The sequence below is a fragment of the Stegodyphus dumicola genome, chromosome 10 (assembly GCF_044657685.1).
Source record: "Stegodyphus dumicola isolate Sdum_Otavi_A_Nest chromosome 10, ASM4465768v1".
Lineage (NCBI taxonomy): Eukaryota > Metazoa > Arthropoda > Arachnida > Araneae > Eresidae > Stegodyphus > Stegodyphus dumicola.
Window position 1 is genome coordinate 129,280,141 of NC_140777.1, and position 17,224 is coordinate 129,297,364.

The 17,224-nt window shown below is 31.8% G+C and overlaps 1 protein-coding gene across 3 annotated transcripts in view; it reads left to right on the forward strand.

Annotated features, from left to right (window-relative positions):
* LOC118201831 (uncharacterized) overlaps positions 1-17,224 on the forward strand; it is a 74,066-nt gene extending 56,842 nt beyond the window's left edge. For 2 of the 3 annotated variants that reach the window (XM_085825532.1, XM_085825534.1), the window contains 2 exons: positions 2,242-2,410; positions 12,429-17,224. In XM_085825532.1, coding sequence (XP_085681658.1) covers positions 2,242-2,410; positions 12,429-14,278 — 2,019 coding nt within the window. In that variant the 3' untranslated portion in view covers positions 14,279-17,224. The remainder of the gene's footprint in view (positions 1-2,241; positions 2,411-12,428) is intronic. The other variant, XM_085825533.1, reaches the window with a different exon arrangement.

Genomic DNA, 17,224 nt, shown 5'->3' on the forward strand with positions numbered 1-17,224 from the left:
ATATTGTTGACTTTAATTTTGCAGTATTTTGTGTGAGGTTAATAATTTTTAATTAAATATTTTTTGCCTCTCTCTATATATTATATGTGTGTAAATAAAGCAGGGTTAAATATAATGTTGTAGAAGTACTGATTGCACAGATGTTGATCCATAATGAAGAGTAAACTTGGCAGATGAGGCAGATTAAATATTCCTTTTTATTTAAATTCACATTTGTAGTCACAAATTATTTGGCACTCTTAATCATGCTTATTTCAAACATCTTACATTTTTAATAACTTTGTGGTAAGAAAAGAAGCAGCAAGTAGCAGTCTATTTAGACCGAGGTGCAGAAAATGTGTAGTAATGGCACACTTAATCATGCCTATTTCAAACATTTTACAATTTTAAAAGCTTTGGGGTAAGAAAATAAGCAGCAAGCAGCAATCTATGTAGACCAAGGTGCAGAAAGCAAGTGTGTAGTTATCCAGTATGAAAGCTTATTAAGAGAAAGGTTTGGTTTAAGCTCTGAATTAGCTATGTAATCATCGTCATGTAAAAGTCATATGGTAGGATTAATCTAGAAATGATGCAGTTCAGAAAAAGTTATTACTATTTTTAGAATAGAACTCAAATTAAAATGAGGAAGTAGGAAACTAATGCTAATTTAAGTTATAATTTTTATTTGCATATTTCTTATTTTACGTACTACCCCCTTCAAAGGGTTGGCTTGGAGATAGAAAAGTCTTTTTAAGAGATAAAACACTAAAGCATTAGCAAATGAAGAGAAAAATAATTTGAAAAATAGAAATCAAAATGAGTTATATGGCAAAGAGCAGTATAACTTATTCCAATGTTTTAAAAATGGAGCGTCAAATTTTTGGTAGTTTGATTTTAAAACATTTATTTATATAGCAGATGTACAAGCACTTTGTCAGAGTTTTTACTTGAGTGTTAATCTTAAAAGAAATTATGCTTTATACTTTGCTATATGAGGTTTTAATTGATTGAATGAAAGGAATCAAGCATGAGTGTGCAATAATGGACTGTCATTCTTAACAAAATGCAGCTGTAGCTGATTAGACTGTTTCCTGGCATTCTGATATTACAGTTTGAAGCTCAAATGAAACTATCATATGTTCCATATATGCTCTTGTTTTGATGCTTTAATGAAGTATTTCAAATGCTTTCATCATAATCTCCTTTATTATAATTATGGCTTTTGATGTTATTAACAGCTTTATAATCCTGTAACGACAGACTTATTTTTAATGATTTGAATGGCTGAATTTTTAAAATCGTGCTGTGAAAAAACTTTTGAACGATGTTACAATGGGCTAATACTTTTAAACACAGATAAAAAAAGTCTTTTTTAGTGCATGATCGTTATGATCTTTTGCAGTGCCTCTATAGTTTGCAGGATATGAATGATAGGAAACACAACCCTTCCCGGTAGAAATTTAAAAAAAAAAAAAAAAAAAAAAAAAAAACCGAAATTGGACATTGGACTCTGTTCCTATTGGCCATCAAATGATTGACATGTTTCCTGTTTCATTTTTAAATGAAAATTTAGTAGTGAAATGTTCTTTTTCTTAGTGCTGTTTTCTGATCAGCCTCTTTATTTCATCAATATTCAAATTTCATCATTTAATTTCTAAATTAAAGTTGCTAGTAATAATAGAAATATATTGTTCAGCAGGTGCTCATGCTTTCTAGCATGTCTATTGTTCTCACTTCAAGTTCATTGCTAGTATAGGCATGCATATATATGTGCATATACATTGTAACAATAGATACATGATTTTGACACATGCTGCTGATTTTTGGTAGTTTGTATACAATCAGGTAGGAAAGAAATAAAATTGCCATTGCACAGAATTTCATAACAGGCCATATTAAGCAATTAAAAGGCTGCAATCGCCTTGTAGGGTGACTTTTACCCACCTTTGTCAATTTTTTGTAGGACTGAAGAAGAATTGTCATACTTTACCTTTGAATATGCTCTCCTGACTGTAGTTAAAGTAATGTTACTGTGTATTTTTTAATTCATCTAAAATACTAGTGGCTTAATGCAGGATGTGCCACATAAAGCTATGCAATTGTTAATTACATATAACATTTTTATTTAAAGTGTTCATTCTATTTAAACCAGAATTTACTATCTGATGTAAATTAGTTTTTCATTTCAGAAATTCTGCAAAAATTCTAATAAGCATTTTAGTGTTTTCAGTATGAAAGTAACCTTTCCTCCCCTTTTTATAGGCCTATCGCATCTATGGGAAAAAGCTAAAAATTATTGAAAAAAGGCTAAGTGAAAAAATGCATTTTCTTGGAACTCTGAATGAATATTCCAGTAATTCCCCAAACTTTTCTGCAGAATTGAAAGAACTTACAAAATCACCTGGTAAATTTCTGTGTTTTGCTTTTAAAGGTTTGTAATGAATTTGCTTTAGCAATTGAATGTAACTGAGAGAGGTTGAATGTAAACATCAACAAACTTTTCACCTTTTGTTGATAAGAAATTATTTTTTCATAATTAAAATTTTCCCCTGTTTTTAGCCTATTTTACAACATAAAATATACATACACGTATGTAATATATTATTCAAATACATTACTAACTTTAGTTCATTTTGCTAAAGATCTGCCATTTATTTTAAAGAATTGTTTTTTGTTTTGCACTCATCAGTATATTTGTATAATTTAGTTTTTCTGGGATTCTGAAAGTAATTTTCATTATACATATAAATTTTATTCAAAATTTTCTATGTAAACTGTGCTTAAATGTTAAATTGAATTATCATTTGAGATTAGGAGTTAGATGCGCAAAAGCTGCTGAGGGATTTTTTTTTTTTAATTCATAATAATTTGAAAGATTATCTTAACCCCTTAATCTACAATGATGGGCATAGCTCGCGTACAATGGTCGGGCCAAACCTAATTTTCATGGTCATAGCCCGCGTACGATGGTCGGGTCAAACCTAACTTTCACGGGCATAGCCCGTGTATGGTGATCGGGCCAGAAGTGAATAATATGTGGAATATTTGATATACAATTACAGTCTCATGCAAGTAGACGCAAGTATTACAAAATGTTTATTTATACAAAACTCCAAAATGCAAAATTAGTAATCTGTAACGGTATGATATATTTCAAAGCATTCTGGTAAATATAACGGAACTTTACACTTTTACACTCGTGTTCTATGTGGATTTTCTCGTACTTGATCTGCATACTGATTCATTTCGGTTACAGTATTGTTCCAAAATATGTCATCAAACATTAGATTAAATATATCAAATTCTCCTCTACTTCCTCCTAATTGTCATAAGGCTTCCTCTCTTATGCCAGGAGTCATCATATAGTCCCAGATTTTTGGACTATTTCTTATTTCTTTCCAAAGCCAGGACTCTGGTAGTTGATCGTCATCGGATGTATCCATCAATAGTTATTCGCCTATACTTTCTTCGAAAATTACATATGAGGGCTATTCAGAAAATAAGGAACGTTTCCGTCTGACGTCGCTAGACGCGCGTCGATCATGTACATTTTGGTGTCTGTGTACTCGGCATCTCAGTCGTCGTCCAGCCATCACAACGGGAACATTTCCACGCTGCCCGTTTTTTCGATATTCAAATTTAAAATGTGCCAGCAATTGAAAATCTCGCCAGTTGTGAGGTGCGGTCTGTGATACGGTTTTTGTTGGCAAAAAAACCTAAAATCTATGGAAATTTATCGGCAAGTGTGTGAAGTGTACGTAAACAACGTAATGAATGAAAGTTCAATCCGGAAATGGCGCATTCAGTTTAAAAATGGCCGAACTAGCGTTCACGATGAAGAGAGGAGTGGACGCCTTAGCATTGTGACTGACGAAGTGGTCGCTAAAGTTGATGAAAAGATTTGTGAAAACCGCCATTTTACAATAACAAAGCTTTCGCTTAGTGTTCTACAAGTTTCACGGACTTTATTGTTTTGTTGTTTTGTTGTTCATGGACTTTATTGTTTTATTGTCACAGACTTTGTTTGAAATTGTGACACAAAAGCTCGGCTACCGCAAATTTTGTGCAAGATGGGTGCCGAAATTGCTTACAGACCACCATAAAGGTCAGCGAATGGGGGCAGCTTTGACATTTTTGGAGGCCTACGACAGACATGGTGATTCATTACTGAATCGAATCATAACTGGTGACGGGACGTGGGTGAGACACGTGAATTGCCAGACAAAATTACAGTCCATGTAGTGGGGGCACACAAGTTCCTCCAAAAGACCAAGAAAATGTTTGCAAACCTTGTCACCAAAGAAGATTATGGCAACTGTGTTTTGGGATAGGTAAGGTGTGCTTCTGATTTATTTTCTCGAACGTAGTGCCACAATAAACTCTGAGCCGTACTGTCAAACTTTGCGCAACCTTAGCAGTTCAAAATAAGGGCCGAGGAAAGTTAACGTCCAAAATTTGTTTTTTGCACGACAATGCTCGACCTCACATGGCAAAACACACTCAAGAACTCCTTAATTCATTCAAATGGGAGGTTTTCCCTCATACGCCCTATAGTCCTGATCCTAGTGATTTTCACCTAGTGATCCTAGTGATTTTTTGACCTAGTGATTTTCACTTGTTTCCAAGAATGAAGAACTGGCTAGCAACACAGCGCTTTGACGAGTGGGTGAGATCGCAGGCGGCATAATGCTATGATGAAGGAATTTCAAAGCTTGTCCACTGCTATGATAAGTGCCTCAATTTGTTTGGTGACTATGTAGAAAAGTAGAATTTTAGTCGCTATTTCTGATATATGTATTTCATTTTTTTTCTTGTACTTAGTTTCTTTTTAATTCTCAAAACGTTTCTAACTTTTTGAATAGCCTACGTAATTCATCATGTTTATGATTGCCCAGATTAGGGTGTTACACAAGTCGTGCAAATGTCCCGAACGCTGCATGAGCTTGTATACAATTTTGGCCCAACATCTTTGAATCTAAATCGTAGGTTAAGGGGTTAAAGGGGGAAAAATCAGAACTAAGCTGAGACTACCCATTTAGGTTGTTCTGAACAGGCCCTTGATATATGTATATAAACCTTAAAAATACTTAGACACAGTGAGTCCACTATCAGAATATCACAATATTGTATTATACTTTCAATATTTAGAATGAAAGAAATTCATTTCATCTACTTGGAAAGTATGCATGCTTTTTGATTAATAACAAATTTATTGAACTCTTGATATAATCAGCTTCACATGCATCTTGAATCAAAACATAAGTTTCCCAAAGGGATGCTATCAAAAACAGGAAAAATACTTATTAATAGAATTTTTTTTAAGCACTTCAAACCAAAGACAGAGGCAAAATGTGTACAAGAAATCTGATGGCATCTAAAAAAAGTAAACAAAAACGTTATTCATACAGCTTCCACCATCTATTGAAGGCATTGTGAAACATCTTTCCACCTTCAAGGTAAATCAACTAAGTTCAAAAGTTTAACAGCCCAATCTCTGTGGTGTCTTAATTATTCTACTGCATCTCGATCTGTAAGGAGTTGCCGGAACATCATCCTGAATTAAGCTTCCATTTTGCGATGTTGCTGGTGGGTCATTAGCAGGATATTCATCTGATATAACGGAATCCCCAGAAGAATCAGCTTCTAGAGAGTAAATCTTTTAGTGAACGAATGAGGTGACCAAGTGGAATTTTGACTTTGACAACTCTCACATGGCCATCCCTACCTGGTCTAGTTCTTCAATCACTATAAGTTGCTACTTAAATATCTTCTGGTTTTTAAACCAAAAAGGATCACTCCCCCCCCCCCAAGTTTAAAAACTTTGTTAGATGTGCAGATATTTTGCATTAGCTGACTTAAGTATTCCCTCCAAAATCTCTGTCAGAACTGTTCACAGAGCTTTTGGCAGTAACATTCTCTATTTCCCAATTCTTTCTAATCTAAGTGATCATGATCAGCCATTCAAATCTCTTTTACATCTTCAGAAAGTTGAATGGTCTCAGAGATCTCAACTCATCTGCATTATTGGAGATGTATGTTAGCAGGCGGTTATCCACATTGGCTTCTGCATCATAAAGAATTGTGAGCAGCTCCTTGTAAGTAACAGACAACTTAACCAAGAACTTGAACAAGTTGATTTTTTACTATGCAAATTAATCTCTTCCACCAACCACGCCAGCATGCTGCAGTTGGGGGAATGAATTTTTATTCAGTCGGATTTAGAGCTTTAACAGTAGCTATCTTTTGCCACTTGATTTGATTCAATGTGACAAATGTACTGATTAAAAATTCATGCTTTTGTTACCGTAGACAACTATCAGTAGTCAGATGGCCCTGTTCTTCATCGCCAATGTAGACAACTATCAGACAGCCTCATGAACGGTGAATCTTCTCAACGTGTATGCAAAGCAATTTGCACTTAAGGATGTTACAAGCCCTAAATTAACTGCTCTGTAGATGTTACATATAAAGAGTACCCACCGGCCAGGCTTTACTCTTCTTTCTAAGAATTATAGGACCACACAGGTTGATTTTGGTGGTTTCGAAAGTTTGAGCATTCTGGACTCTATCTAAAGGTAAATGAATAGGTACAGTTGAAGGTGACTTTGCTGTGAATCTGTTGCATGTAAGGCATTTTTTGTTTGTTGATCTAATTGTCCATCTAGCTGAAATAATCCTCTCTAATCATTGACATGAGCATTTGAATACTGGCATGAGAGTTCTTTTTATGGTATTCGAAGACTTTGAAGAAGCATGATGCTTAGATGGAAGCAAAAGTTGGATATTTAAATCCAAATTCATCATTTCTTTCAAGTGTCTTTGTTTTTACTTTTACCAGTCCTATTTCATCTCTGATAATTTAGAGGCCATTTATTACATCTCCATGCCAAACTAGTAGACTGAAGGTGTTTTTTGAAGTAATTAACTTGGCTGAAGACAAGAACTTCACTCTGTTTGCAGATTTTATCTGAGAGCTTCTAATAAGTCTTAGAAGTTCTTACAATTGTTGAGAATTTACAATATTATTGCATGTGTACAGGTCCTTAATAGATTGAATGGATAGGTCCGATAAAAAGTTAATAAAATTTATTCTTACTACAAAAAATATAGCAAAACGCTGGATTTTTTCCTCAAAGATATTCATACAATATTACAATATCACGCAATATAATCAGTAGCTATACTAAAACGCTAAATAGAACACAATCCACAGTGCAGAGAAAACTAATCTGATCAAAAAAAAAAAAAAAAAAAAAAAATGCAGCAACTAAGTAAACAACTGAGCTGAGATGTTCTCTCTCTCTGGCTTTTATAGCTTTTAAAATTGATAGCCAATTTTAAACTTTTATTGTGCCAACGCAGTTCTAGCAATTTCTGGAAAGCAAAAAGTAGAATTACAGTCACAGCTAATACAATAGTCAATAACCTTTATTCAGTTTAAATACAAATTATGATATATCTATTTATTAAATGCATGTGCTAATGTATTTTTAACTTTTCTGTGTAGCTCTCTCTTAAAACTCATCCCGTGCTGCATTGCACAGGGAAATAAAACAATTTTAATTACAATCCCATTAAAAATATCTAACTAAATGCAAAATTTGCAACAATATTTTTCATACCACTTAGGAGCGTTAGTATTTACACATATGTTTAATACCACAGCTTTCTTTCTGATTTTTGAAGAACTTAATGTCTGATTGGATTTCATTTCAAGGCATGGCAAACTTTCATTCAGATCCTTTAAGCAGTTCAGACTCTCCTATCATGAATTCTTGAGAATTTGATGAGAGGTACAACTCCAAGATGGTATATTGACTGGATGTAACTTTCTTGGCGTGGAAGACCACTGATTTGCCTTTGAAAGAGCACAAATCTCTCTGAAAAGTTTTCCCGCAAAAGCTTCATATGATCGTTGTGCTTGATCCATGACAGCGCTGTAGTGGAATCAGACCAGTAATATTTTTCAGTTTTGTGTAAGGACAATGTTTCTAAAACATACCTCGCTAGATGTACTCATGAAGTGTAGGTTGAAAGCTCAAGACTTGGTACTGTCATCTTTTTCAGAGGTGCAACATGTGATTTCATAGCCAGAAAATTTACAAAGGTGTTTTCGCTGTCTTCACAATGCAAGAATATCGTAGTCCCATAAGCTGTTTGGCTTGAGTCACAAAAAACATGCAAAGTCCAAGTTGTTTGTTTTCATTTCCTATCTTGCGGCACATTTTGAAATCTGATAAAAATCTGTATTTCACTGTACTATTTTCAAAATTTTTGTTTGACCTCTTCTGATAGTGGGGAATCACAATCCGCTTTAGTAGCCCGAATTTCTTGAATCAATAGCTTAGACAGTAATAACACAGGAGCTAAAACCCCTAGAGAATCAAAAAATCCTCTGTGTTGGAGACAAAATCTCTATTTTTGACAGGTTGTCTAGATTTGGTACAGGCTTAAAATGAATAGAAAGGCTATCGTCTCTTCCGTCTCAGCCCAAGATTGAAATCTGATTTTTAGAAACAGATTCTGAATTACAATAGCTTGAAATATTACTAAAGTCATTTATAAGAGAGAATGTCTACATCCGAAGGCCCATCTTAACTTCTGCCAAATTGTCTATTGATTTATTCATAAAATTCTTCAATTATTTTCTGTGTCAAGAGACATGCCACAGATATCAACATAAAAATAATTTAAGCTTTTACATGATTTAGTTCGGCAGACACTCAAGACAGATGGAATTAAATGATAGTACCTAAAAGATATGGCCTAGATCTAACCCTGAAAACTACTCTTGTGTCATGATACACTGTTATGAGATTTTCATTCTTCCACTATAGGAACCTCAGAAAGAATGTGTATCTTATATCTGCCATAGCCGCTGTATGTTTCTCTCCTAACCGTAATAATAAGACAGCTATTTCCTAGACTAAATTTGGCCCCTTTACTAAAAAGTCATTAAAAGAAGGTGCTTGTTTAGATTTAGATAACGTGCCAAATACAGGCCGTACTCTGGTGGTAAGACTCTGGTTTAATGACAGAATTGTACGAAGAAAATGACCTATGGATGACCTATCGTGCTCAACAGCTTCCTTTATTATGCCTTCCAAAAGCCACTCTAAAGACCTTATCGTACTCTTCAAGCATGTTCAAAGATTTAAGGCTTTGTGTTTATCTGAAAAGTCTTTTTTTTTTTTTTTTTCCCCTCCCAATAATTGGGTTGGGGGTAAATCTAGGTTGTGTTGTAACCAGGATAGACCAACAGAGTCTCTTCCATCCTCGTTTTGAGCTGAGTAGCCTAAAAACTGTTCCTAAGCAATAGCTTCTTCCGTGTTCTTTGTAGAATTACTGCCGGAATCTGAAATTCCTATCTCTAAATTCCAAAGATTGGATATGTTTAAGTCCCGAATTTCCAGCTTTATACTCAAAGTAGATGCCTTTACTTAGTGGCTTGGATATTCCTTAAGTCAATCACAAACAGTCCATCCTAATATAGTGTCAATTGTAGTCAAACCCCCTATGTAGCTGTTTGACTCCCTGTAAGAACTGTACCATAAATATCACTGCCACTTATCATCTCTATCTTCAGGCAACCTAGTTCTGTATCTTAATAGCCATATCTTTTTATGCTTAAGTTCTTTTAAAATAGGACTCTTAGATACACATGCTATATATAGCTTCCTTATCCCCAAAACTCCATTTCAACCTATTGTCATATGACTTGAGGATACGAGGTCTCGTATAAGGGAGAGTATGAATTGATTCGATACTTTTATGTACATTCACTTAAATTTTAGACCCTCCAACAAGAGCATGAACTACAGTTTCCTCTATATTCAAAAATAGTCCTAATTCCTGATTCAAAATGTATGATTTTTATGAGCCACCATCAAAAAGTGCTTTACTTCTCTCATGCCTGATTTTCCTAACATAGTGACTTTAATTGTCATGAGAGCTACCTCTGTGAAACATATCCTCCCACCGTAGTTGCCTGAACAGTTTCTGGCACTGTTACCTTTTTCTGAGTTTCTCTTTCTGCAGATCTGACCAGAGACAAATTGTGTGAGCGTTACCACATTCATAGCAATGTATAAACTTACTGGACTTAGCAAAATGTCTGCACCTCTTAAGCTTAATTTTATTCTTATTTTGCTCTAATGACAGAGAGCATGCTTGTCAACTTACCATCATGTAGTTTATTGCAGAAAATGCAGTTATTCATCGTAAGGAAGCATGCTGCCATATGGACATTCGTTAACTGTTTCGATTTAAATTTGCCTTTTAAATCTCTTATTGATTTATTCCAGTACTTGTCTTTGTGCTCAAAACTTTGAAATCCCCCACGCTAACTTAAGTCTTTCCTCCCCTTCAACTTCACATCTTAAAAATTTCATTAAATTGGTTAGGCAAGAGATATCCTGACTTTCATTTGTCTCTCCTAAAAAGGCCAGCTTCTTTGCTGGGTTCTCTTTCCCAGAGATGCATTATTCCACCATAGGATTTAACCAACAAGTATTGCTTTCCATTTTAATGTCAATGGATTCGAGAGCTTTTAGCTGTGCTCCAGTCTTATCATATAATTTAGGCAATGGTAATTTTTCACTACTACCTGCCTTAATATTTGTTGCAATTAACTTTATAAGCTTTGTCACCTTAATTAATAAATCATGTTTCCCAAAATGTTCTTTAAGAGCACTGATTTCAAATAATTTTTCACAGACATTGGATAACTAACTGCCAATAAAGTCTATAGTGTGCATCCTTGGCTTCATGCTTTGCACAAGATACTGAAATTTGTCATTTTTGTTCAAGTCAAGGTTCTCATGTCTTTTTTCGAATTGAGACCAAAACGGAAGCCAGTTCAATAAGTCTTCATTGAACTTTTTAAGCTCAGTTTTCAGGAGCTTAAACAATCTAGTGTTACAAGGCAAATTACTAAAAACACTACCTTGTGACCTCGTTTCTAAATTTAGCTCTGCTGAGGCACTTAATTCTTACTAAGTGAGAAATGGTAATAAATTCGTCTTTATAAATATCCCAGCTTTCCATTTCTTCATTGACCTTTTTCAGGCTTTATATTACCCGGAATTATAGAATTCAAAATTTCCTTATTACATTCCTCAGTATCTTTCATTTGTAACTTTATCTTTAAATTATTCCTTCTGAAAAATCATCCATACGAGTTTTGTTTTTCAAAACATTAACAGTCTTTGTAAAAGAAGAATGGAATTCCCCGTATTTTGCTGTTAAAGGATCCACAATAAAACAAGCAATTATACCAGCTTTAATTCACAAAATACAATTAAAAATACTTCAATTAAATAAAATAATTTTAACAGTAACTTTACTGCTTTTTGTCATGGATGCCACACGGTTATTAATAAAATTTTTTTGTAATATTTGAAACAAAAGACAGAAGCATAATGTGTGCAGCAAATCTAATGATGTCATCAACCAAAAAAGTTATCCATAATGTATAAAGTAACATAGATTCATAAGGTCTTATAGACAGCTTCATCCATCTATTGATGGCTTTACATAACAATAATGTTTATCGTAAAAATATTATAATATATTTTAAATTTGTTTAGCAAATAATTGTAAATTGAAAGGGGCAAGTTTCATACATGTAAAGGTTAATTTAAGATTGTTTTGATGCTGAGGCCAGCACTTTATATTTTGTTGGGATAATATGGTAAAGATAATATGAAGGAATGTATCATGTTGTAATAAATATGAATTACTTCAAGACGTTAGTTATATTTGCAGTAAATTATGATTTATAAATCATTTTAGAGATAGAATAATATTAGGTTCCAATATAAGATTAAACATTAGTAATATACATTACTGTGTTTATATTATTTTTTAAGTTTTCTTAACTCTGAAATGTTGCAAGAAGATAATGAAAATGATATTTTTTTATTTATAAAAAATTTAAATGACATTATGATGTATTGATTTTGCTATGGTTCAGTAATGGCTTATTTGAATTGGAATGGAAAAAAGGCAATATATAATTTAAAATTAGGGATGAAGGGAAAACTTTATCACAGATTTTGAATAATACATTCATTTTCTCTTTGCTGTGCCTATGGATTTCACTATAGTTATATTTAAATATGGTTGTCTTGCACATTTGCAAGTATTTTTTCTTGCTGTAAACTGGGACCCATGGTCTGCTTCCCTTCAAAATTGATAGTTTTATGAAAAATCTATGTCAATTTAAGATTACTTTTTTACCTAATTTTAAAAAGGTGTTTTTTGTTTAAGCACAAGGACAGGAAAAAATAAAGAATATGTATACATTTGATATTTTGAAAATATTATAACTAAATGTGTTTCATGAGATATTGTATATTAGTATGTCTGTTTTGATTACTAATTGTCTATTTTGATTAAATTTGTATCATGTAGAAAAATATTTTTATGTCATTCTTATGTCTTTTTAGATCAAGCTTCAGAAAATAACGAAAAAAGTAATACATCTGAGAATGTTGCAGAATTATTGCCAAGTCCTTGCAGAGAACAAGATACTGTTGCTAAAGATGGTAGCAATCTCTTCAGTAAGGATAATTCTTCCTTGGAGAAGACATCAATAAAAAGAACACCAAATTACATAGAATGTTCAAATGAAAGTATGCAGTCTAATGACATGGAAGTTTCTAATAGAAATGATGCTGAAGAGTCAGTAACTGTAAATTCTTCTGATGCAGGAGCTTCCGAAGAAATTTCAGATAATGCAGATTTAAATGAAATTGACTTTCTTCTTGAAAAAGCTTACGATAATCAACAATCAAAACGCAAAACAAATTTCAAAAGGAAAATTGAATCATTGTTGAAAGCAACTGGGAAGAAAACTTGTAACATGCCTACTGAAAATACAGACAATAAATCCCATGAAATAGATTCAAGAGCTTCTGTGCATGTAATAGAAGAAGCAAATATTTCTCAGACAATAAAAGAATCTTCTAGTGATGTTAAAAATGGTACTTCTGTGATAGCAAAATGTAGTATAGATAATGAAGAAATGTTGGTAAATAATACAAAAATAAAGAATGATTTGGAAACAGAAACACACTTTCCAAATGAATTAAATTTTGTGAATCTTCAAAGGTCAAACAGTGTAGCTGATGAGAGTAGTAAGAAAGTAACTGATAAGAATGAAGTTTCACAAGAGAATTTGAAAAAAGTAAATAGCCCTATTGTATCTTCCATTAGTAGTATGCTGTCTGATACTTCAACAGTTATTTCATCTAACACTTCTATTAATCCTGATGTAAGTAGTTATATGCCCGTGTCTACTATTCCTGATATACCTACTGAACTCTTGAAAAGTATACTTAATAAAAGTAAAGTAAACTTGCTGCAAGATTCAAAGAATGATAATTGCCATACTAACTCTATGACTACCTCTGCTGAGTCAGGGAGCATTTTGCCACAAAATTCATTGGAATCATCATCTTATTCTGTAAGTGAAGCAGAAAGTAGTTTTAGTCATACAAATGTAGAATGTACGTCTAGCATTGCCGATGGTAAAAATAAAAGTTCTGCAAGCACATCATTTGAAGTCAAAGAATATTTAAATAAAAGAGAAATTCCTGCATCACTTCATAAACCAGATGAAATAATATCTGATGCAATTAAAGGCGACAGTTTGTCTCTTGCTGATGCTATCAAAAACTGTTCTTCAGCTGCACAGAAAACTGATCATGATGTGTATTATACCTCAGACAGAAATGCAGTAAATTTGGGGGAAACACTTGAAAATTCTGCAGTTTGTAATGATAATGTTCCAAAAAGTGACTATAAAGTTAGGCCAAAATTTTTGGGGAACCTCAAAAGTGCCTTAGAATGTATAACAAGAAACAAGTCTTTTACAAATAGTTCAGAATTTGAATCACAAAAGACCCTTTTACCAATTCCTTTTGAGCATACATTAAAATTATATAACTGTCTTTTACAATGCAATAATTTAAGTTATTCTATAAATACCAGTAATAATAATAAAACAGAAGATTCTTCAAGAGGAATATTACCTTTTAATAGTAGTATAAATATTAAAAATTCTGATAGATCAAATTTAATACAAACTTCTGCCAAAATAAAATCAGAAACAAATACAACTGATTGCAATTTGAATAGTGAAGTAATTAAGTCTTATATCTCTGCTTCTCCGCATCCTACAGTATTGAATAACTTTTATGAAAAAGAAGAAGCATGTACATCTAATTCTTATATGAAGGATGATAACTTGGAAATCATGGACATGGATGTTGATTCAGATGATGAAAATCCTTGAAGTTATACACTTATGAATGAATAAAATAAATGATAACAGTTTTAAAATAACGTAGGTAATTTTGTTGAAAACTGTCTTCCATTGAAAGTTTTCCTGCAACTAGAATTTGATATATTAAAAATATTATATGTAATATGATGTATAACTTAACCAAATATTATTTAAATTTTATTTTTATAAGAATGTTTGGTACTTCCTTCTTCAAGTGGCAACCATGGGTGCTTTGGCAAATTTGGTGACATTTAAAATTAATTTGCCACTTTGCAAATTTTCAAAAAATGAAAAATAGTTGTTGTGTAATGTAATATGTACAAGTATATTGTTTAATGTATATGTAGTGTCAAGGCTTTAGATAATGGTGAATTTATGCAATTCTGTAATTTTTTTAAAGCAAAAACAGACTGTTGTGTTCATGGGAAAAACAAAGTACCATTTGTTTCTTGTCATGCATAATTTTCCCATATAAATATTTATTAGGAAACATTAGCAACATTTCAGAAGAAAACAATTTAAAATACAAATCTGAATTACTAAATAATGATTATATGATACATTAAGCACTATATGTACTGTATTATATTAATTATTGTTGTTCTTCCCGTTTACAGTGATTCCTTTTTGCTCTCCCCCCCCAAAAAAAAACCACCAAGAATTGCACAAATTTGGCACTGTGCACAACTTCATCATTTCACACATTAAACAGTGTATATGTTCATGATACATTCCTATTATTACAAGTTTACTGTTACTGATTTTACTGGTATTACAAATTTGCCAAGTCTGACGACTAATCTTCTGATATTGGTGATTGACCAATGTGGCCATTTAATAAGGAAATACTGAATCTTTTAATGCAATAGTCAAATTCACAAGTAGTTCTTAGGTGCTATATAAGTAGTCATCTAATACAATTAATATATCTTCAACTATTTATATTACTGAAAATCTTTCCTGTGAAAATTCTGTGTATATATATATTAAATTTTAACATTTCCCATTAGAAATAAATATAGACACAGTTATAATCTGCAAAAATTAATTTATGAAAACATTGGCAATTGTTTCTTTCTGAACATATATATGTATATATGCAAATTTTTTGTTTGTAATATGAAAATTTGACTATTTTTACAAAAGACCGTACAAAATAATATATGTATATAAATTACTTCAAAAGAATATAGTAAAGTTAAATTAAATTTAAATAATTCTCTTGCGCCATTGCTGCAAGGAATGAAATTTGAATTTTACAAACATTCTTTATTCGTAAAAAGCAAATTTAAAGTTAATTAAATTTTAAATGAAATTGAATTACAAATAAAAGATTAATTATTGCTGCGAACTAATGTACAATACAGTACAAAGTACATAATACAGCTCGTCGGGACTTCGGTGATTCCGGATTAGGATTTTTTCCAGATTATAGATCATCAATTTAAATCTGGTAAGATGGCATGCAGAATAATTAAAAATATTAAATACAATTTAAAATATTAAACCGTAATTTATGAAATAAAGAGCAATTATGATCTAAAGGGTATCAAAATTTACAAAAAAAAGCTTAATATTTATTTGTTTACTTTATTAAACATTTCTTTCAATGTAAGTTGTTTGCTTCATTTTTTGTGCTAAACGCGCATGCGTAAACATTAAACGCGCATGTGTAAACTCATTACGTGCATGAAGAGAAATTATAATCTAAAGGATACCAAATTTACAAAAAAAAAAAAAAAAAAAACTTAATATTTATTTGTTTATTTAATGAAATATTTCCTTCGATGTAAGTTTTTTGCTTCGTTTTTTTGTGCTAAATGCGCATGCGTAAACGCATTACATGCATGAAGAGAAATTATGATCTAAAGGGTATCAAAATTTACAAAAAAGAAAAAAGCTTAATATTTATTTGTTTATTTTATTAAACATTTCTTTCAATGCAAGTTGTTTTGTTTTGTGCTAAGCGCGCATGCATAAAGCTTACAAAAAAAAAGTTTGTGGCTTAGAGGTCTGAATTATAGATCATTCCGAATAATGGACGTATGGATTACGGACTTTCTATTGTATCATTTAAATCCTGAGAGCATATGCAAATCAAGTGCAAGTATCAAAATCTATGAGTATATAATAAATGTATAATATATAATTCCAATAAATTTTTTAATACTAAAAATTTATAAAAATGCATAAGTGAATAATTGTTGAGCAGGCAGGAGACAGACTTATCAAGGGGAAGTTGCCTCCAAACCTAACTCTTCAATTATTCAATTTGTGTTTTGTCATCCATGTTGGTAAGGGTAAAAGGAAAATTCAAGAACGGTTTCAAAATTACTTTGGTTTTCTAAAAAATGTGGTTTTCTACTCTTAATTGACTTTAATTATTCTAGTCTTTACTTGCTAATTTCTCTAAATTCCAAATTTTTTAAATTTCTTTGTAGTAATTCACAACATTTAGTTTTAAATATTTCTTTTACCCTTGCTTTTAGGATGACGAAACATGAATTGAATAATTGAAGAGTTAGGTTTGGAGGCAACTTCCCCTTGATAAGTGTCTCCCGCCTTCTCAAATATTATTCAATTATGCATTTTTATAAATTTTTAGGATTAAAAAATTTATTGGAATTATATATTATACATTTATTATATATTCATAGATTTTGATACTTGCATTTGATTTACATCTGCTCTTAGAATTTAAATGATATTGTAGATTAGTTCGCAGCAATAATTAATCTTTTATTTGTAATTCAATTTCATTTAAAATTTAATTAACTATAAATTTGCTTTTTACGAATAGAGAATGTTTGTTAAATTCAAATTGTATATAAATTATATTGTTAATGTATGTATATAGTTGAGTGTAGACATTTTGCAAGCTATATATGCTAAAATATACTGTATAATATATGAAGTTCATAAATAAATGTTTTAAGCATTGTGTTTAATATTTAA